The 18512-nt window shown below is 38.5% G+C and overlaps 1 protein-coding gene across 2 annotated transcripts in view; it reads left to right on the top strand.

Moving 5' to 3' along the window:
* The first annotated feature begins 3789 nt into the window (after positions 1 to 3789).
* CTSS (cathepsin S) overlaps positions 3790 to 18512 on the top strand; it is a 28312-nt gene continuing 13589 nt past the window's right edge. Inside the window, exons 1-7 of one of the 2 annotated variants that reach the window (XM_065874065.1) lie at positions 3790 to 3931; positions 4883 to 5009; positions 7844 to 7966; positions 8804 to 8953; positions 10498 to 10725; positions 11554 to 11719; positions 12604 to 12706. In XM_065874065.1, coding sequence (XP_065730137.1) covers positions 3906 to 3931; positions 4883 to 5009; positions 7844 to 7966; positions 8804 to 8953; positions 10498 to 10725; positions 11554 to 11719; positions 12604 to 12706 — 923 coding nt within the window. In that variant the 5' untranslated portion in view covers positions 3790 to 3905. Of the gene's footprint in view, positions 3932 to 4882; positions 5010 to 7843; positions 7967 to 8803; positions 8954 to 10497; positions 10726 to 11553; positions 11720 to 12603; positions 12707 to 18512 lie in introns of those variants that run through there. The other variant, XM_065874075.1, reaches the window with a different exon arrangement.

Here is an 18512-nt window from a genome sequence, read left to right as displayed (position 1 = left end):
AGATTTATGTGAGGATAGTTGTCTTGGTCTGTTTGGACTTCTATAACAAAATACCATAAACTGGGTGGCTTATAAATGACAGAAATTTATTTCTCACAGTTGTGGAGGCTGGGAAGTCTAAGATCAAGACACTGGCAGATTCAGTGTCTGGTGAGGTCCTCTTCCTGGTTCACAGATGGCTGTCTTTTCGCTGTGTCCTCACATGATGGAAAGGCAAAGGGAGCTCTCTAGGCCGGAACTGTTCAGCATAAGCCTGCAATGGGTTGTCATATTAGAAAGAAAAGAATCTATTAAAGAGCACTAATCTCATGCCAAACACAGAGACTCAGGATTCAGAAGCCAATTTGAATGTTTTCACTGACCAAAGATGGGACAATATGAGTATCAATAAGGGTAAAACTGCATTGAATTGAAGCATATAAAATTTGGTTAAATCCATGAATTCATAATGATACAAGAAAAACTCAATGGTTTTGAAATGTATGGACCTTATTTGGATCTCAATTCAAACAAACCATTTTTTTAAATGTATAAGATAGGGAAATGTAAATACTGACATGTTTGAGGACATTAAGAAATTATTGCTAATTTATTTTAGATGTAATCATGGTATTGGGGTTTCATTTATTTCAGAGTCTTTATGTTTTAGAGATACACACTGGAATATTTACATCTGAAAGAATCTGATATCTAGTATTTGGTTCAAAATAATCTGGGTAGTGGGAGGGTAAATAAAGCAAGACTGGCCACGTATTGATAATTTTTGAAACAGGATAATGGTCTCACGGGTGTTCATTTTGCAATTACTGCTCCCATTTACCATCGCAAGAAAAAGAATAAAATGCCTAGGAAAAAACCTACCTAAGAAGACAAAAGACCTGTATGCAGAAAACTATAAGACACTGATGAAAGAAATTAAAGATGATACCAACAGTTGGAAAGATATACCATGTTCTTGGATTGGAAGAATCAACATTGTGAAAATGACTATACTACCAAAGCAATCTACAGATTCAATGCAATCCCTGTCAAACTACCAATGGCACTTTTCACAGAACTAGAACAAAAATTTTTACAATTTGTATGGAAACACAAAAGAACCCGAATAGCCAAAGCAATTTTGAGAAAGAAAAACGGAGCTGGAGGAATCAGGCTCCCTGACTAAAGACTATACTACAAAGCCACAGTAATCAAGACAATACGGTACTGGCACAAAAACAGAAATATAGATCAATGGAACATGATAGAAAACCCAGAGATAAACCCACGCACATATGGTCACCTTATCTTTGATAAAGGAGGCAAGAATATACAATGGAGAAAAGACAACCTCTTCAATAAGTGGTGCTGGGAAACTGGACAGCTACATGTAAAAGAATGAAATTAGAACATTTCCTAACACCATACACAAAAATAAACTCAAAATGGATTAAAGACCTAAATGTAAGGCCAGACACTATAAAACTCTTAGAGGAAAACATAGGTAGAACAATCTATGACATAAATCACAGCAAGATCCTTTTTGACCCACCTCCTAGAGAAATGGAAATAAAAACAAAAATAAACAAATGGGACCTAATGAAACTTAAAAGCTTTTGCACAGCAAAGGAAACCATAAACAAGATGAAAAAACAACCCTCAGAATGGGAGAAAATATTTGCAAATGAAGCAACTGACAAAGGATTAATCTCCAAAATATACAAGCAGCTCATGGAGCTCAATATCAAAAAAAAACAAACAACTCAATCAAAAAATTGGTGCAAGACCTAAATAGACATTTCTCCAAAGAAATATACAGATTGCCAACAAACACATGAAAAGATGCTCAACATCACTAATCATTAGAGATATGCAAATCAAAACCACAATGAGGTATCACCTCACACCAGTCAGAATGACCATCATCAAAAAATCTACAAACAATAAATGCTGGAGAGGGTATGGAGAAAAGGGAACCTTCTTGTGCTGTTGGTGGGAATGTAAATTGATACAGCCACTATGGAGAACAGTATGGAGGTTCCTTAAAGAACTACAAATAGAACTACCATATGACCCAGCAATCCCACTACTGGGCATATACCCTGAGAAAACCATAATTCAAAAAGAGACATGTACCCCAATGTTCATTGCAGCACTATTTACAATAGCCAGGACATGGTACCAACCTAAATGTCCATCGACAGATGAATGGATATAGAAGATGTGGCACATATATACAATGGAATATTACTCAGCCATAAAAAGAAACGAAATTGAGTTATTTGTAGTGAGGTGGATGGACCTAGAGTCTGTCATACAGAGTGAAGTAAGTGAGGAAGAGAAAAACAAATACCGTATGCTAACACATATATATATGGAATCTAAAAAAAAATGGTTCTGCTAAACCTAGGGGCAGGACAGGAATAAAGACATAGATGTAGAGAATGGACTTGAGGACACGGGGACGGGGAAGGGTAAGCTGGGATGAAGTGAGAGCATGGCATGGACATATATACACTGCCAAATGTAAAATAGATAGCTAGTTGGAAGCAGCCGCAGAGCACCGGGAGATCAGCTCGGTGCTTTGTGACCACCTAGAGGGGTGGGAGGGAGATGCAAGAGGGAGGGGATATGGGGATATATGTATACATATAGCTGATTTACTTTGTTATATAGCAGAAACACAACATTGTAAAGCAATTATACTCCAATAAAGATGTTAAAAAAATTGTTTTCCATAATAAAAATCTTTAAAAAAAAAAAAAACTAGATGGGGGACTTCCCTGGTGGTCCAGTGGGTAAGCCTCCATGCTCCCAATGCAGGGGACCTGGGTTTAATCCTTGGTCAGGGAACTAGATCCCACATGCATGCCACAACTTAGTTCGCATGTTGCAACTAAGAGTCCGCATGCCTCAACTAAGAGTCCACATGCCGCAGTGAAGATCCCGCGTGCCGCAACTAAGACCCAGTGCAGCCAAAATAAATAAATAAAAAAATATTTTTTAAAAATAAATGAATAAATAAAAATTTAAAAAGCTAGATGGTTACAAACATGAAAATGTCTGCTACAGGTAAGAATATTCAACATTGTAATGATACTGAGTCTCCACAAATTTATCTATGTGTTTGTGTATTAAACTTTATTTATAATACATATAGTAATTTAATATAAATATATCAATTTAAATAAAAACTCAGAATTTTTCAGGAAGCTTGATAAACTGATTTTTAAAACTCATATGGAAAAGTTAACAGGCACAAAATGTTAAGACAACTTTGAAAAAGAAGAACAAACATAGGAGTGGCAGGGGTGACTTACCCTATTAGACATCGAGACATATTCAAAGCTATTTTAATTAAAACTGTGTGGTATTGAAGGGACAATAGATTTAAAAAAAAAAATCGGTGGGCTCAGAAACTGACCCATGTATAAATGGGAATTCTCACTTGGGTGAGAATTAGACAACAGTAGGTCATGGATGAGTTGTGTTAAAAAGAATAAGGTGGATTTTCCTAGGAAATCATGGAGGAAGCTGGGATTTCAGGAACTTAATCCTAATCTCTTCATAGCTAAAGTTTTCCATCTGAAAATTGTTGTTTCTAGGTAAAGTGAATAATCAAAATGATGAAAAATTAAAGGGTAAACGTGTACTGGTGTTATTTTGCTGAGCTTTTTCTACTGATCTCCTCTACTGGGGGCTCTTTTTGATGGTTTACTGCACCTGCTTTATCTCCAAAACTGCAGCAAGAGAGCCAGATGTAGCAAATCTAGTTAGATTTTAAATGAAACTGAAATGAAAGTTCACTTCCTCATTGTGGATACCTCATGTGACAAGTTCCAATTTCTTTTTAAAGTCACTTTAACTGAAGTCTCTTTGTTGCCTTTGAAATCTTTGGAGAGAGCCCACCATCAAGCATTCTTAGTATGGGAGCACCTGCTGGTTCTATCATGTACGTACTGTTCTTTTTCTCCTACTTGGTCCTTAAGTCCTTCATTTGTGTTTTTAGCTTACTCTGTCTGCCAGGTTTTACATCGTTTGTTACGGGAAGTAAACTAAAGAAATCATTGTTGCTCAATTTGCCTCTTCTTTTTTTGACTAAAAAGAGTCTATTTTTGAAAAGTTAATGTCTGCTTAAACATCTAAAGCCTGAGGCGGACACATAGCTTTCTTTGGAATATAATTTGAAGATTTACATGGTTAAAAATCCAGCTGTTTTGAATTTTAAAAAGTGGAAAAGAAAGTAGAATCCAGTTTGAGGGAGTTAGTCACTGAATTTCTGTTGAAGTCTCTTTGTATTAAATATAGAAGTGGTGTTTTCAAAAGCAGTTAACCTCTTCTTTTGAAATAGATATTTTGACTTTTAGGGGAAAAGAAAGGTTAAAAGGTAAAAATGATTCAAGGATGGGAAAGCAATACACAGGAGTTGTCTTTTAACTATCTCTGAAGGTTGTGGATAGACCAGTTAAGAGGAGCTTGTGTATTCAAAAATTATGACGATAAACTGATTTTTCAAAGGTATGCCTTCTTCTTAAGGATTTTTTTTTTCTGGAAAGGAGGAAAGAGGATTTCCCTTGGTTAGATTTATTGTCAAGTCCTGTCAAGTCTCTGCTTCCTCATCTCCACATCCCCCCAAATTTAGATGTAAATTTGGCTTACCAGATATCAGGAAACTTTTTGAAAAGCACTTTTAAAGTGCTACTAAGAATTGGAAGTGGTATTTCAGACAAAAATCTGCAGTTACTTCCTGTCACTGTATAATCCAGAAAGTTTCCTGCATAATTCTGCTTTGTAATATTCTGTCCCCTTGACAGGCTCTGCATTCCTACTTGTTGTGAAAAAAATATGGTCACAATAGATGCAGCTAACAGCTACTCTTCCTATGTTACCTTTCCTTTAACAGAATGAAATGGCTGGTGTGGGTGCTCCTGCTGTGCTCCTCTGTGATGGCACAACAGCACAGAGATTCTACTCTGGATCATCACTGGGATCTCTGGAAGAAAACCTATGGGAAACAATACAAGGAACAGGTAGATGGGCTGCCACTTGAGCAATTTGCTTTTACTCAAGTACCCTACATATTGTGACAAGCAGTGTTTTCGATAAATGTTACACACTCCTCTCTTGCCAGATTCTGTTCTTGGTACTAGAGATACAACAGGAAACAAAAATAAAGTTCCTGTTGTTTTTTTTAAAAAATAAAATTATTTATTTTTGGCTGCACTTGGTCTTTGTTGCTGTGCACGGGCTTTCTCTAGTTGTGGTGAGCGGGGGCTACTCTTCGTTGTGTTGCGTGGGCTTCTCATTGCAGTGGCTTCTCTTGTTGCAGAGCACAGCTTCTAGGCGCGCGGGCTTCAGGAGTTGTGGCATGTGGGGTCAGTAGTTGTGCTTCACGGGCTCTAGAGCTCAGGCTCAGTAGTTGTGGCACACGGGCTTAGTTGCTCCGCAGCATGTGGGATCTCCCTGGACCAGTGCTCGAACCCGTGACCCCTGCATTGGCAGGCGGATTCTTAACCACTGCGCCACCAGGGAAGTCCCAAAGTTCCTGTTTTTATGGAGCTTATATCCTAAAAGAAGAGACAGGAAAGAAGTAGAGAAAAATAAAGCAAGGCATGGGGGAGTTGGAAGGGTCCTGTGTGATGGCTGTGAGGGGTTGGGAGTAATTATTTTATACATATGATAGAATGGTCAGGGAAGGCTTCACATATAAGGTGACATTTGAGCAGAGAAAGGATAGAAGCCAGGGAGCAAGCAAAGTAGAAAACTGGAGTGAGAGTCCCAGGCCAAGAGGGAAGGAGTGCATGTCTGAGGAGCAGAAAAGGCCTCTTTCAGTTCCTGGAATAGAGAAGCACAGATATTATTTCTTGACTCTCACTTCCCAGTTTGTACTTTTATTTTTATTTCAAAACATACTTCTTGATTGATTTTAAGATTTTAACCCTGGTGCTTCAAATAACTAAGTCCTATAACTGTATAATATTTCTGAGTTTGTAAGCAAGGATTATATATTTACTTATTTGATGTATGGTTTTTGTATAAAAATGGTCTGAGTTGTTTTCTTAGTACTGATGAATTTCACCCTCACCCATTCCCCTTTAGGACCAGACCTCTAATTTCAGCGTTGACTAGAGTTAGATGTGCAGTTAGCACCACTATTTGGTTAAATGAATATTATCTCGCTTTTTAATGATTCTAGTCCATCAGCAGAAATGAAAATGACTTTTGATTAGTATCCTACCATTAAAATGTATCTCAAAGTTCTCTTCTTTTTTTTCTTTCCTATACTTCATTAGATTTATTTTTTCTTTATTTCATTTTTTCCCTCTAGTTGTTTGGAAGTATATCTGTACATGTCCATTACTGGGGTAACAGTAAAGTCTTGCTCCAAGACAGAGGGACTGCATCCAGACTTACTACCTAGAGCCAGGGCCTAGGCCTGGGTTCTGATACTCAATGAAATGAGGCAGAAAAGAGTTATTGCTGACTGCTCGTTGGGCTACGGCTTGTCGTAATCTCCCGCCTTGGGGGTGGAGGTGAGGGTCGGCAATTCTAGGAGGCACCATGTACATTGCATTCTATGTAAATGAAGCTCCTGGAGGGCAACAAAATCAACAGTCTGAATATGAATTCACTCTGGATAAAATTAGGATAATAGGACCAAAATTATTTTTAAAACTATGTATAATGGAATAACATCTGCATGAATGAACAAGAAATTGTAAAATGTATTAGAAATCCAATTAGAAATCTCAGAAATGAAAAAAATATAGTCATTGAAATAAGAACTCAATTAAAGGGATAAACTCCAGTCTGGAAAGAGCTGGATAGAATCAGCAATCTGAAAGATAGTACTGAGGCATTCATCTAGAAGGCAGCACACAAAAATAAAAAGGAAAAACTATGAAAATGCAGGTAAAGTGATGAAAGAGAGTTTGTGGCTCCATCTGATGGAATGGTGGAGCAGCAATATTTGAAGAGATGCTGGTTGAGAATTTTCCAGATAAGAAAAAACATGTTCCTGAGTCCTCCAGCCAAAAGTGCTTTCTGGGCATCCCTGGTGGCACAGTGGTTGAGAGCCCGCCTGCTGATGCAGGGGACACGGGTTCGTGCCCCGGTCTGGGAAGATCCCACATGCCGCGGAGCGGCTGGGCCCGTGAGCCATGGCCGCTGAGCCTGCGCGTCCGGAGCCTGTGCTCCGCAAGGCCGCAACAGTGAGAGGCCCGCGTACTGCAAAAAAAAAAAAAAAAAGAGCTAGAAATTTATAATCAGCTAAACTATTTTTCAAGAGTGAGGGTAAAAGAGAAAAAATATATATATATATTTATTTTTTATTTTTTGCGGTATGCAGGCCTCTCACTGTCGTGGCCTCTTCCGTTGCGGAGCACAGGCTCTGGATGCGCAGGCTCAGCAGCCATGGCTCACGGGCCCAGCCGCTCCGCGGCATGTGGGATCTTCCCGGACCGGGGCGCGAACCCGTGTCTCCTGCATCGGCAGGCGGACTCTCAACTACTGTGCCACCAGGGAAGCCCGAGAAAATATTTTTTAAAAACCTATAATCATTAAGTGAGTTTACCACTTACAAAGGATATACTTCAACAAACTGCAACTTCTAAAAACAACTTTTTAGCAAATTGAGGAAGTTCATTGTGTATATCTAAAATGATATTAATCACCATCAGAGCAATTAAGGGGAAGAGTTAAGATTACTGTGCAGTTTTACCAGTTATATTGGATATATTCATTTATTTGTATGCTCCCAAAGAGATCCACACTTAATAGAATGCTTCATAATATGTTTATTTTCATTATTGAACACATATTTGAAGGATTCAGTATAACTATGTTCTTTTTCCTTATATTTTAGAATGAGGAAGTAGCACGGCGTCTCATCTGGGAAAAGAATCTAAAAACTGTGATGCTTCACAATCTAGAGCATTCAATGGGAATGCATTCATATGATCTAGGCATGAACCACCTGGCAGACATGGTAGGTAAATTATAAATAATCCTATTTTCATCTCTGGGTAAACAGGATTTCTGTCTCCCCAAAGGCAATTTGAAGGCAAACAACAAAGGAGTGTTTTCTGTATGTGTATAAAATTAGAAAACAGAATTTAAGGACATAAGAATTTGTACAGATTGCTTCTTTGGTCCTACTGTGATCACTTTCCTTAACAAATCCCTTCTTTAAAGGAGAATTTTTAACTCGCAGACCACTGTTACTTTTATTTTTAGTAATTCTAGAAAGCATTGCCTAAAGGCTACTCAAAATATTTTAGAATAAGTTAACATAGTTATGTAAGTCTAAATTTATAATTTAATATGGCCCACTTGCTTTCTTAATGGGGGAGTGTGGGTATTTAATATCACAAATCATCTCCCATTAGTTATTAGATTCTGTTCTACCCTACAAAACTTTTTCACTGTGGCCAAAATTAAGAATCATAGTACCCCTTGGAAAGGAACACCCTAAGTAGATTAAATGCAGGAATCTCTTTTATAATTCTTTCTCACAAGGAAAACCAGTTTAGTCCACTTTTTAGACAAACTTTTATAAAATTCTGCCTTGCTTTGAACCAAAAATCTGCTTCTCTGTAATCTAGTTTTTATTATTTTCTTCTTCTCCTTCCCCATGCCTAACTGTGATGCTAATGGCAAAGTGTAAGACTAAAGAGACCCAGATAATTCACCTACCAGATAGTTACCTATGTTAGTCACAGCTACCACTTGTTTCTCTCAGTTGTTAAATATATTCACAGTTACAATTATCAGGATATTGAAAAGAAGGGTATAAGTGAAAGGAGCTATGTATATATCTTTGTAGACCAGTGAAGAAGTGATATCTTTGATGAGTTCCCTGAGAGTTCCCAGCCAATGGCAGAGAAATGTCACTTACAAGTCAAACCCTAATCAGAAATTGCCTGATTCTCTGGACTGGAGAGAGAAGGGGTGTGTTACTGAAGTGAAATACCAGGTGAGTATTGTCATCCCAGGCCTCTGTACCCAGATAGAGATCTCTCTTCCTTAAATACTGAGTCTAGCTACATAATCTGGCAGTGAATCTCATAGTCCCTTAGGTTCCTTTCTAAGTATGTTTGCTATTCTTGTCTTCCCAACTACATTGTGAGCTCCTGAAGGGCCAGGACCACATATGATACTTTTTGTATTCCCCACAGTGCTGAGAACATCAAAGGTTAGAGCCATCAATATTAGACTAAGCAAAAAACTGTGAATTAAGCAAGTAGGTCTTTAAGACAGACCTTTAGCATTCATGCTATCCATCAACTGCACTGGACCCTCCACCAAGCCGATTACTTGAGAAATAGTATCATGTGTGTGAGAGAATTTCAATCAGGAAGTTTATTCCTCCAACTCACTTATGAATTTCAGGGTTGAAGGAGAGGAAAAACTAGAGCTAAGGGTGGCCTGTAAATTGTAGTGGTCAAGTTAATTCATGACTAGGCTTATGTTGTTAGAATAAGAAATATGGACTTTATAAATTTGTTCCTATGTTTTTGTATTTCCTTTAATTTGCTTGTAAAAAAAAAAAAAAGAAAGAAAGCTACAAAATCCTAAATTAGTTAGGGATATCTAAGGATAAAACACATGTATCACCTTAGAGGTCAGGATAAGGGAAAAGAATCAGTGTCCTGAGCAGCTGCCCCAGCTTGTGACCAAAGAAGAATAGAAAAATTAAGAAGTGAATGATACTGCTAACCTCTTATTCTTTTCCACCTAGATATTTTCCTTTCAACTAGTTTTGGGTTTCTTACTGGAGCTTCCCTAAAACAAAAGTATAAGAAGACCCAATAAACTACATATCTAAGTGTTAACTATAAATAATTTAATGAGATCCTTTCTCTGGGTGCTTGCATTTTAGGGGGTGATTTTGCTTTGACCAAAGGCAAATTGATTTTGCTTCCTTCCACTAGAGAGCAGAGTGGGATGAGATGGAGAGAGAGAGAACAATTATGATGTGGCTTAGAACACTCCGCACCTTTTTAAACTAAAGCAACTTTGTGTTTTTCTGTTTGTTTATGCTTCCCTGTAAAATAGCTTATGACCAAAAAAAATTCTATAGCTAAAAATGTCTGAAAAATGCTAACCTTATGTTTCAGGCATTATTTGGCAGGAGGAAGAGTATTTTAGGTCAAGGGAATCATCCCAGTTCCTCTCAAAAATCACTTTACTATTGGCATTTATCTCCCTTACTATGGGGTGAAAATAGCTGGGATTTGGTACATGCTCAGTAAGTACTGTTTCTTAATATATTTGAATATGGCAATCATGCTCTGAGCTCAGCCATTCGTAAATATTTATTAAGGTTAGACCTTGCCCAGAGAACAATCAAGTATTTGGTCTTCATTGCCATGGCCTAAGGGAAGAGGAAACTGTAGTGGGGGGAGCTCTTCCTGGATCTGCTGAAAGTGCTGACATGTTGGGAGTTGCCCAGTTTGTGTTATGGAAGTCATCCTTACTGACTCTGTGATTGCCCTTGTGACTTTGTCTCTGTTTTAGGGCTCTTGTGGTGCTTGTTGGGCTTTCAGTGCTGTGGGAGCCCTGGAAGCACAAGTGAAGCTGAAAACAGGAAAGCTGGTGTCCCTGAGTGCACAGAACCTGGTGGATTGCTCAACTGAAAAATATGGGAATAAAGGCTGCAACGGTGGCTTCATGACAGAGGCTTTCCAATATATCATTGATAACAACGGCATCGATTCAGAAGCTTCCTATCCCTACAAAGCCATGGTGTGCCACAAGCAAACTTGTGTGTGCCGCCCCTTGACCTCATGCTATCCCTCCAACTCACTGTACTAAACTTATCACCAAGCCAATTGCTTGAGAAGCAGTGCTGCTTGGGGTGTGTGTGTGTGTGTGTGTGTATGTGAGAGAGAGAGAGAGAATGAACCTCCATCAAGAATTCTTAAATTCTCAAGAGTTCTCTTTCTTATGCAGCAGCCTACTTAATTTATCAGTGGCACAATGATTTTTAAACAAGCAAGCAGAGTTCATGATTAAAAATAGATTTTCAGGGACTTCCATGGTCCAGTGGTTGAGAATCCGCCTGCCGATCCAGGGGACACGGGTTCGTGCCCCAGTCCGGGAAGATCCCACATGCCGCGGAGCGGCTAGGCCCGTGAGCCATGGCCGCTGAGCCTGCGCGTCCGGAGCCTGTGCTCCGCAATGGGAGAGGCCACAACAGCGAGAGGCCCGCGTACCACCCCCCCAAAAAAAAAAAAGATCTTAAAGCTCTAGTCTCAAGTCTTGATGTAGTATGCCCCTAACAATCCACCTTAGAGTCTGAGAGACATTACCCTGGCAAATTTGCACATATGAAGATGTATACAATTTAAAGCAATAGAACGGTTCTGTATTTCCTCTTTTATTGGTGAAACATAGAACTATTAGGGTTTGGAAGATTTTATGTTTCTTTCTTTAAAAGGAAGAAGGAGCCTTAGACACTTGAAAAGACTAAATGAGGAAAGAAAGCATATTTGAAATCCAGACTTAGGATACTGTCGATTTATAAAGGAAGTTGAAGTATACTTCTTTATCTGATTTATCCTTTTTCCACAGGATGAAAAGTGCCAGTATGATGCAAAAAATCGAGCTGCGACGTGTTCAAGGTATATTGAACTTCCCTTCGGCAGTGAAGATGCCTTAAAAGAAGCTGTGGCCAACAAAGGACCTGTGTCTGTTGCTGTAGATGCACGCCATTCTTCTTTCTTCCTCTACAGAAGTGGTAAAAATCCAGACGTGTTATCCTCATGCTTTATACTGCCCTTGCACCATAAGAAAGAGTATTCGTCTTCCCCATCACTATGCCTCTGGATGCTTAGATTAGGTTAAATGGAATCCTCCACCTCATATCATTTCATATACATATTTTTATACCCAGTTCTAATTAGTAAAGTAACAGTTGGCAAAATTTACTAAGAGTACAGGCCAGGTACTATGCTAAATTCTTTCTGTGCATTATCTCATTTAATCCTTACAATAGCCCTATTTTACAGATGAAAAAATTAAGTCTTAGGTTAACGTGCCTAAAGTCATACAGTCTGCAAGCCGTCAGTTGGAATTAGAAACCGTGCTGCCTGACTCCAGAGCCTGAGCTCCTAGCTGCTGTAGCCACTGTGGAGTGTAGGTACAACACAGCAGTGTACAAGGGGGGTGCCCACTAAGGGTAGAGCATTGTATTAGACAAACTAGAAGGTTATCATCTTTTTTTTTTTTTTAAACCTCACCTTAAAGATCATTTAATTTAGTAAAGGATGACAATATATAGAACAAACAATTTAGGAATATATACATAGAAATACAACAATATAAGTTAAAAAATAATTAGGAAAAGGTGGCAGTTCATCAAAGAAGATTTCTGAGGGAGCTGTGATTAGACTGATGCCAAACTTGGCTAAACAAACAAACAGACAAACAAAGCAACAACAACAAAAAAAACCCTGACAAATACAGCATTGATGGCAAAGAATCATGAACTCTAAATAGTTTAAATGTGAGCGTGTATGTTCCTGACATATACCCAAAACAGTCTAATAAAATAGCATTTTCAAATGTCCTTCATTGCCACACATCACTTACTCTTGTTCTCTACCCATATTTTATTCTCAGGTGTCTACTATGACCCCTTGTGTACTCAGACTGTGAATCATGGTGTACTGGTGATTGGATATGGTAACCTTAACGGGAGAGACTACTGGCTTGTGAAAAACAGGTACTCACACTTTAATGTATATTTAAGTAAAATCAGGAATTTGAGGGAACCTCAACCAATGCTTTCTTGTGATTATGATGATGATCATCATGATATTGAAAATGGTGAATATTTATAGCTTCTTATAAAGTGACATTTTAAATTACTCAGAATTCTTCACTTCCTATTCTGCAGTCAGCTCTTGGTTTTCATGATTTATCTTCTACAGTACTTCTGTGATCATTCCTTGTTGGTCTCCTTTATGAATACCCATTCCTCTGCTTAGCCCCCAGTTGTTGGTCTTTCCTCCAGGGCTCCATCCTCTGCCCATTACTCTTCTTATTCTACATCTTTCTTGGATACAATCATTCCATTCTTATGATTTCAGCTATAACTATAGGCTGATGGATTTCAAATCTCTAGCTCTAGCTCTGACCTCTGCCCTGAACTTCAGACTTATTTATCTGGACACATGCACTTCCACGTATCTTAGTTTCTCCAAACTCAGCATGTCCAGGGAACCCAGTGCCCTCCCTACCATTTCGTTCCTTCTCAGAACTTCCCATCTCACTAAAAGGCAACACCACACAACATAGTTACCCAATTAGATACTATGGATTTGTCTTAGATCCTCCAGATCTAATCAAACAACAAGTCAAACTAATTTTACCTCATATCTGTCCTTGATTCTGCCCCCTCTCCATTTCTTCTATTATTGCTCTAGTTGAGACATCTCTTGCCTGGACTCTCCCTGTAGCTATCTAACTGGTCTCCTTTACTCTTTCTTTTTCTTTTTAATTAAAAAAATATTTAATTATTTTACACAGTTTTTAAAGGTTACTTTCCATTTACAGTTATTACAAAATATTGGCTATATTCCCTGGCTTGTACAATACACCCTTGAGCCTATCTTACGCCCAATACTTAGTACTGCCCACTCCCCCACCCTGCCACTGGTAACCACTACTTTGTTCTCTATATCTATGAGTCTGCTTCTTTTATGTTATACTCACTAGTTTATTGTATTTTTTAGATTCTACATATAAGCAATATCATACAGTATTTATTTTTCTGTCTGCCTTATTTCATTTAGCATAATGTCCTCCAAGTCCATCCACGTTGCTGCAAATGGCATAATTTTCATTCTTTTTTATGGCTGAGTGGTATTCCATTATATATATACCACATCTTCTTTATCCATTCATCTGTTGATGGACACTTAGGTTGTTTCCATATCTTGGCTATTGTAAATAGTGCTGCTATGAACATTCGGGTGCATGTATCTTTTTGAATTAGTGTTTTTGGGTTTTTTTTGGATATATACCCAGGTCTCCTTTACTCTTTGTTTGTTTGTTTTTTACGGTACGTGGGCCTCTCACTGTTGTAGCCTCTCCCGTTGCGGAGCACAGGCTCCGGACGCGCAGGCTCAGCGGCCCTGGTTCACGGGCCCAGCCGCTCCGTGGCATGTGGGATCTTCCCAGACCGGGGCACAAACCCGTGTCCCCTGCATCGGCAGGCGGTCTCTCAACCACTGCGCCACCAGGGAAGCCCTCCTTTACTCTTAAATCTGTCTTTTATACTGCTTCCAATCTGGTTTGTCTAAAATATAAGTCTGGGCTTATACCTCTTGTACTTAGTACCATTCATTGTGAGATGAATGTTCCCTAGTAGAAAAAATGAGTCGCCTATGTCTGGTCCCTACCTGTCTTGCCAGCCTCAATTCCTGGCACTTGGCTCACATTTTTCATTCTAGTTATATTGAAACATACACAGTTATAGTTCCCATACATATCATTTTACCTTTAATATCTTCATATCTTGGCTATTCTGGCCCCTCTGCCTGAAACATCTTTTCTCCTCACTTGGTTTATTCCTCCTTTCCCTTCAAAACCAGCTCAGGCATTATCTATACCAGAAAGTTTTCCCTAAATTCTTGGGCTAGGCAAAATGTCTTTTTTTCTATGCTCCTAAAATATCCTATGCATACTGGAATATTTTACACATTATATTTAAATTGTATGTTCACCTAACTGTCACTCCAATATTCTGTATGTGCCTTTGGGGCAGAGATTATGTCTTGTCTTTGAATCCTCAGCACAGTATGTGGGCACCTAACAGTCCCTCAATACATGAATTAGCTGACATCCATAAAACCCACAAACAAAAGTAATGTAGCTTTCAGAGGGAAAAAAAGAGGAAATATGAAGAGTTGAGACTTAAACGTGTCTCCTTGTATTAGTTTCCAAGTTTCTCCTTGTATTAGTTTTCCAGGGCTCCCATAATAAAATATCACAAACTGAGTGGCTTAAACAACAGAAATTTATTGTCTCACAGTTCTAGAGGCTAGAAGTCAGAAGGGCTGTGACTTTCCTCTAGCTTCTGAAGTTTTGCTGGCAATCTTTGGCTTTCCTTGGCTTGTAGAAGCATCACCTGATCTCTGCCTTCATTTCTACATGACATTCTCCCTGGCGCATGTGTATTTCTGTCCAATGTTCTCTTTTTATAAGACTGGTCATATTGGATTAGGGCCCACCCTAATGACCTGTTCTTGGCTAATTATATCTGCAATGCTTCTATTTCCAAATAAGGTCACATCAGCAGTACTGGGGATTAGGGCTTTCAATTATCTTAATTCTAGGGGGGACACAATTCAACACATAACGAGGGGGGTGCATACTGCTCTTTTGGGTTGGGTGCTCTGTGGGGGGACAATTGACAGAGACCAGGGAAGGAGGGCTCCAAGAACAGATTGTGTATAGGACAGGGCCTCTGTCCTTTGTTGGAAAGGAGCGGGGTATGTCTGATATCTTGGTTCATTTATAACCCATTCACAGTACTGATCAGCTTGGGTCTAGACCTGTGATAACTTTTTAAAATGGAGCAATACTTTCACTTATATATATATCTTGTTTACTCCCTACAGTAGGTATTGTAAATCCTCTTCTCTATTGAAGTTTCTTCTTGAAGATTATATATCTTTTAGGGTTTTAATTCAAAACCTCTTCTTAGCACTTACTAATTTAACAAGCATTTTCTAGGCATCTACAATGTGACAGACATTACCTAGGCCTTGGAAATACAAAAATTAATGAGAAATCATCCTATCCTGTAAGGGCTCACAGTCCACTTGGGAATTAGATATCTTTAAGCAATAGAATACAACACATCATGGTATAATATGTCTAAATGGCTATGGGGCCATAGAGGAGATGCCTAACTGCCTAAAGCTCCAGAGAGAAGGCACTACTTGCACCAAGTTTTCAGATGAATGGAACTGCTCATGTGTTGAAGGAGGGAAGTAAGTTGCCCAATGACCCAAAAAGGATATGCAATAGCACAGAAATGTGAGAGACTTCTCTGCTTTATAAACTCTCTACTGCATTTAGTTCTATGACATCTATGACATATCACTTTCCTGGCTTGTTTTGCTATATCAGCTTTGGCCTCATTTCTTAGGTTATTTTCTTCCACCTGTCCCTCACACTCTAGCTCTAGCCATGCCAAAGAAACTCCTCTGATCCTTGAGCTTCATCTATCACCATTATGTGCATTATACCCAGTTCACAATTTCTAAAAATTACCTTTCTACTAAGCAACCGACTTCTATGTCCAACTTCCAACTTTAGCTCTTCTTTAAAAATCAAAATTCCCCACCCACCTGCCCTACTTCCACTTACAACACACACACACTCACACACACACACACACACATTCTCTCTCTGTCTCACTCAACAAATCTAAAATCAAATTCCCCCTCTCCCTATCCCAACTTGCACTAAATCCCCCATCCACAAAAATGATTTCAGAGTAAGTTCAAGGAAAAATTATTCTCTATTTTGAGTAATACATCATCATCTTCAGATCATCAAAGCCTTGGTATCATCTTGGGCTCTTCCTTCTCTCCCTAAACCCACACAGCCCTGTCCTTTAGGCCTCTGAATCATACTTTATATGTATTTTCTCTTTTCCATTCCTAATGACATTAATTCAGATTCTCTTCTCACCCAGCTATGGAAGTATCTTCTTAAAATATGTATCATCCAAACCCAAGGTCAAAATTCTAAACAGTCTACCATTTTCGTCAAAATAAAGTCCAAACTCCTGGCCAGGCATTCAAGGGTCTCCACTAGGTAGCTTCCAACATAGCCTTTTACACTTTTCTTCCACTATATTCTCATGTACCCATACTCACACTCTGGCCACAGCAAACTACTTTCTCATCATTCTTTAAGTTTAGAGACACTTAGCTATTTCTTTTTTCTTCTATTTTTTTCTAATGATATTTTATTTATTTAATTAATTAATTTTTGGCTGCATTGGGTCTTCGTTGCTGTGCACGGGCTTTCTCTAGTTGCGGCGAGCGCGGGCTACTCTTTGTTGTGGTGCATGGGCTTCTCACTGTGGTGGCTTCTCTTGTTGTGGAGCATGGACTCTAGGTGCAGGCTTCAGTAGTTGTGGCTCGTGGGCTCTAGAGTACAGGTTCAGTAATTGTGGTGCACGGGCTTAGTTGCTCCAAGGCATGTGGGATCTTCCCAGACCAGGGCTCGAACCCGTGTCCCCTGCATTGACAGGCATTTCACCACCAGGAAAGCCCTACTTAGCTATTTCTAATTTGTTACTTGTGCCGTTTCATCTTTCTGAAATGCCCTTAAAGCCCATTGCTGCCTACAGAAACCCCACTGTCTGTGATGAAATGGGCACCCTTATACATTCTGGTGGAAGAGTAAAGTTTTACAGTCCTTCTTGAAAGCAGTTTGATAATATGAATCAAGAAGTTTTTAAGTGTTCATATTCTTCATCCAATTATTTCCATTTCTTGGAATCTATATGAAGAAAATAATCCTAATTTGGGGCAAACTTCACACCTGACTTATGTAAATTGTATAGCATTCTTCTCCTTTAATAGTGAAAACTAGTAAGCAACCAAAAATGCCTAACAATAGAAATAGTGTTAAATAAATTATGACATAATCATTCCATGTGTTAGAAATTATATTTATTCAGGCCATTATTAATAACCTAATAAAATACTTGGAATATATGTTTAAATGAAAAAATACATATAAATACAACATTTATATACAGTATAAGTATTAAGTTTAAAATAGTATACATCATTTCTCTGATATATGTTATACTAAAGGACCAGAAGGAATTATACCAAATGTTAATAATGGTTGTCTTTGGGACCTCCCTGTTAGTCCAGTGGTTAAGACTCCGCACTTCCACTGCAGGGGGCATGGGTTTGATCCCTGGTCAGGGAACTAAGATCCCACATGCCACAGCTTGGCCAAAAAAAGAAAATCTAGGATCCCACCTGCCCCACGGCACAGCAAGAAAAAACCAAACTAAAAACAAAGGTTGTCTTTGTCTGCCTATACATATTTTCAAAATTGTCTTTAACAAACCACTTATTACTTTTAAAATGAAAAAAAAACTTAAAAATCCTTAAAATATCATTAAAATCCTATTCATTCTTCAAAAAAATACCTACTTCAAATGCTGTCTCTTCCATACCCCATTCATTTACTCAGAATTGTTTCTCTAACTTCTAAGCTTTAGCAATGCTTTATAAATTCTATTATAGCATTTAACAAATTGTACCTTCTTTTATAGCTATTTCTATAAATCATGTTCCATTCACTAAAATATAAACTCCTCAAAGGTAGAACAGTCTCTTGTTCACTTTTGTATCTTTGTTCATACATTGATTCAACAAACATATATTAGTACCTACCATGTGCCAAGCACAGTGCTAGGCAATGAAAAATACAGCCTTCCTATCATCCTTCAAGATACTCACAGTTTAGTACGTAGAGTCAAGGAA

The sequence above is a fragment of the Phocoena phocoena genome, chromosome 1 (genome assembly GCF_963924675.1).
Source record: "Phocoena phocoena chromosome 1, mPhoPho1.1, whole genome shotgun sequence".
Classification (NCBI taxonomy): domain Eukaryota; kingdom Metazoa; phylum Chordata; class Mammalia; order Artiodactyla; family Phocoenidae; genus Phocoena; species Phocoena phocoena.
The sequence above is the reverse complement of the archived record's forward strand: the minus strand, read 5'-3'. Positions and strand labels throughout refer to the sequence as shown.